The following is a 2584-nucleotide window of genomic DNA, read 5'->3' as shown; positions in this document are numbered from 1 at the left end:
GAGAATAATATATCAACTACAGTATTATATCTGTCTTTTATACACATCTAGATGTGTATAAGAGACAGCTACAATACAGGTACATCCATATCACAAACTTTTGTATCTAGTGTTGCTAAAAGTAGTTTATTGAGTACACGAACGTTTTCGGGCATATATATATATAGGCCTATGCATATGTATATAATGTTAATTTACAATCAGAATGTAGTTCACTTACTAGGAATGGTTACTACTCTTTCGGTAAGCGACTCTAGAGCACCATCTCCTCCAATGCTATTGTGAAAATATAGACAGTTGATAAATATACTTGCTCAAAATATAACATTGAACAAAATTCAAGTATTCAACTACTTGTATTTTGAAATTTTTTAGAGGATGGCTCTTATATTAAAGTTGATAATAAAACACAATACAACCCATATAGCCTAAATTGGTCCTCAAATAATTTTACATTCCCCAATATGAGATAAAATAATAAAATATGACAAAAACCATGGAGGAATAAAATATTTGTTTCCTTCTTGTATATACGGCCTATGCATGCAGTGTGTTAAAGTTGCACCAGAGTAGTTCATTATAAGACTCATAGTAAGTTCATTATAACTGCTCCACCGATCGATCGAGGGGATAGATGAACTGATTGATTGTTAATTGATTGATTGATTGACGGTTCGTATGTTCGTTCTTTAACGATTAGGTGATTGGCGATTCATTTCAAATATGTATACAGTATAATAAACATTCATGCAATCCGTACCTCCAAGACCGTCCACGATATTCAATTGCAACTCCTGGAACAGTACACGCTCCAGCACCATTTGCCGCCTGTAAGACAAACATTGGCACAGTGAGTTTTACCACAGACTCTATCGTATCGGGTATGTGGTTTTACACACACACACACACACACACACACACACACACACACACCCACACACCCACACACACACACACACACACGGACACTACGAAGGTGGTAAAGGGCAAGAACACTAAACTGCCTAAAATAACCTGTTTAAAGACACTTGAACGGTTAAAAGACCACAATGTTTCGCCCCTTGCCCAATATCTTGTCTTTTACTTTAATTAGTCTTATTCCACGTGTTAACTTTGCACCTTTTTATCTGTGTTCAGTTGCACAGATTATACTGAATGGAACATATTTGAGAAGTTGCAATTAGGGCCTACATACTGTACTGAGTAGTAATATTTGAGGAATTCTTATGAAAGAATAAACTACAATGAATTTTGGATTGTTGGACTGGTCTTCGTAAAGACCCTTCGCAGACTATGGTGATTAACATTTTATCTTCAATTGCATTTCGGTAATGATATATCTGTATGTTGGCTTTAGATAATTGTGTGCATATTACTTTTGAGAAGTACCATAAACACCACTATCTTCAGTTTGGCCTATTAGCACTCTAAAGTTCAAACTAAATACCAACATATCGTTGAAGTATTATTATAATGGGTTGAATATTGACTTGCTTGTCCCATAAGTGAGTAAAAATGTCAGCAATTAATTTAAAAAAAAATCAAATTATATATTTACCGACAAATTATTACAATAGAAAATTACGCACGTTTAAATATTAATTATGATAATTAATATCTATCTATTTTAACTGGACTAATTTGCATATTATTATTACTATTAGGCCTTTAGTGCTTTTCTGTAAAGTGTGGAGATCGTGACAAGAACTGTTAGCAGCATCTAAATATATCAATTATATCAAAGATATCAAAGAAATGGTCAAATAGGTCTGTTATCAACTTCAAGCGAGGATATATTCTGTCATACGATACGTTGTAACATCAATAAGCGCGTTTGCGCATGCACATAGATGAGGCGTAATCCGTGGTATCACAACCAATACAGTAAATATACCTAAGGATGTTGTCATTTAAAAAAAATAAATGGATGAATGGATATTATCCAAGATTTGCAATATCTTTGTGTTGATGAGAGCGGCACTCTAGAGACGTTTCTTACCGTTATAGAATCACCTATTGCGCCAACAACCTTGATATCGGCTGGTCTCACCCGATGAGCTGCCGAAAGATAAGAGGCTTTAAGTAGGCGTATACAGTATTAATTTATTTGCATTATATATTATATTAATACAGAGATTAGGTCTACATGTCAACAGAACCCGACGTACTATATATAGGCTACTGTCAAGTGATAAGAAGTGATAGGTCTGGTTGGTGTATACACTTTTTATTCATTTTTATTATTGTTGTTATAAGTGTTAATAGTCCCAATTTACCGGGCTGTAGAGGGTGGGGGTCTGTCTCTTATACACATCTCAGTTAAAGTTTGAATCCTCGCTATTTTCATCGCCACGACCAAGCGAATATCCCATCACGTCCTTATTGAATTCCTTCAGTATATCTGAAAATACCACGTTAATAGAAAGCTTAGCAAGACAGACAGAGAGAATACCATAATTTGAAACAATCTGTAGAGTGAATATACCCATCTACAAGTTATATATGTTATATATATACATATATATATATATATGTGTGTGTGTATATATATATATATATATATATATATATATATATATATATC

At 33.7% G+C, this 2584-nt stretch overlaps 1 protein-coding gene across 1 annotated transcript in view; it reads right to left on the bottom strand.

Moving 5' to 3' along the window:
* LOC117108484 (phospholipase B1, membrane-associated-like) overlaps positions 1 to 2584 on the bottom strand; it is a 13625-nt gene that overhangs the window by 7555 nt on the left and 3486 nt on the right. Inside the window, exons 2-4 of the mRNA XM_033250499.1 lie at positions 2000 to 2076; positions 761 to 828; positions 217 to 276 (exon numbers count right to left, since the gene is read on the bottom strand). Of these exons, the coding sequence (XP_033106390.1) occupies positions 217 to 276; positions 761 to 828; positions 2000 to 2076 (205 nt within the window). The remainder of the gene's footprint in view (positions 1 to 216; positions 277 to 760; positions 829 to 1999; positions 2077 to 2584) is intronic.

Source organism: Anneissia japonica, unplaced genomic scaffold (genome assembly GCF_011630105.1).
Source record: "Anneissia japonica isolate Jap-2015-1 unplaced genomic scaffold, ASM1163010v1 scaffold3940_len624931_cov186, whole genome shotgun sequence".
NCBI classification, from domain to species: Eukaryota; Metazoa; Echinodermata; class Crinoidea; order Comatulida; family Comatulidae; genus Anneissia; species Anneissia japonica.
The sequence above is the reverse complement of the archived record's forward strand: the minus strand, read 5'-3'. Positions and strand labels throughout refer to the sequence as shown.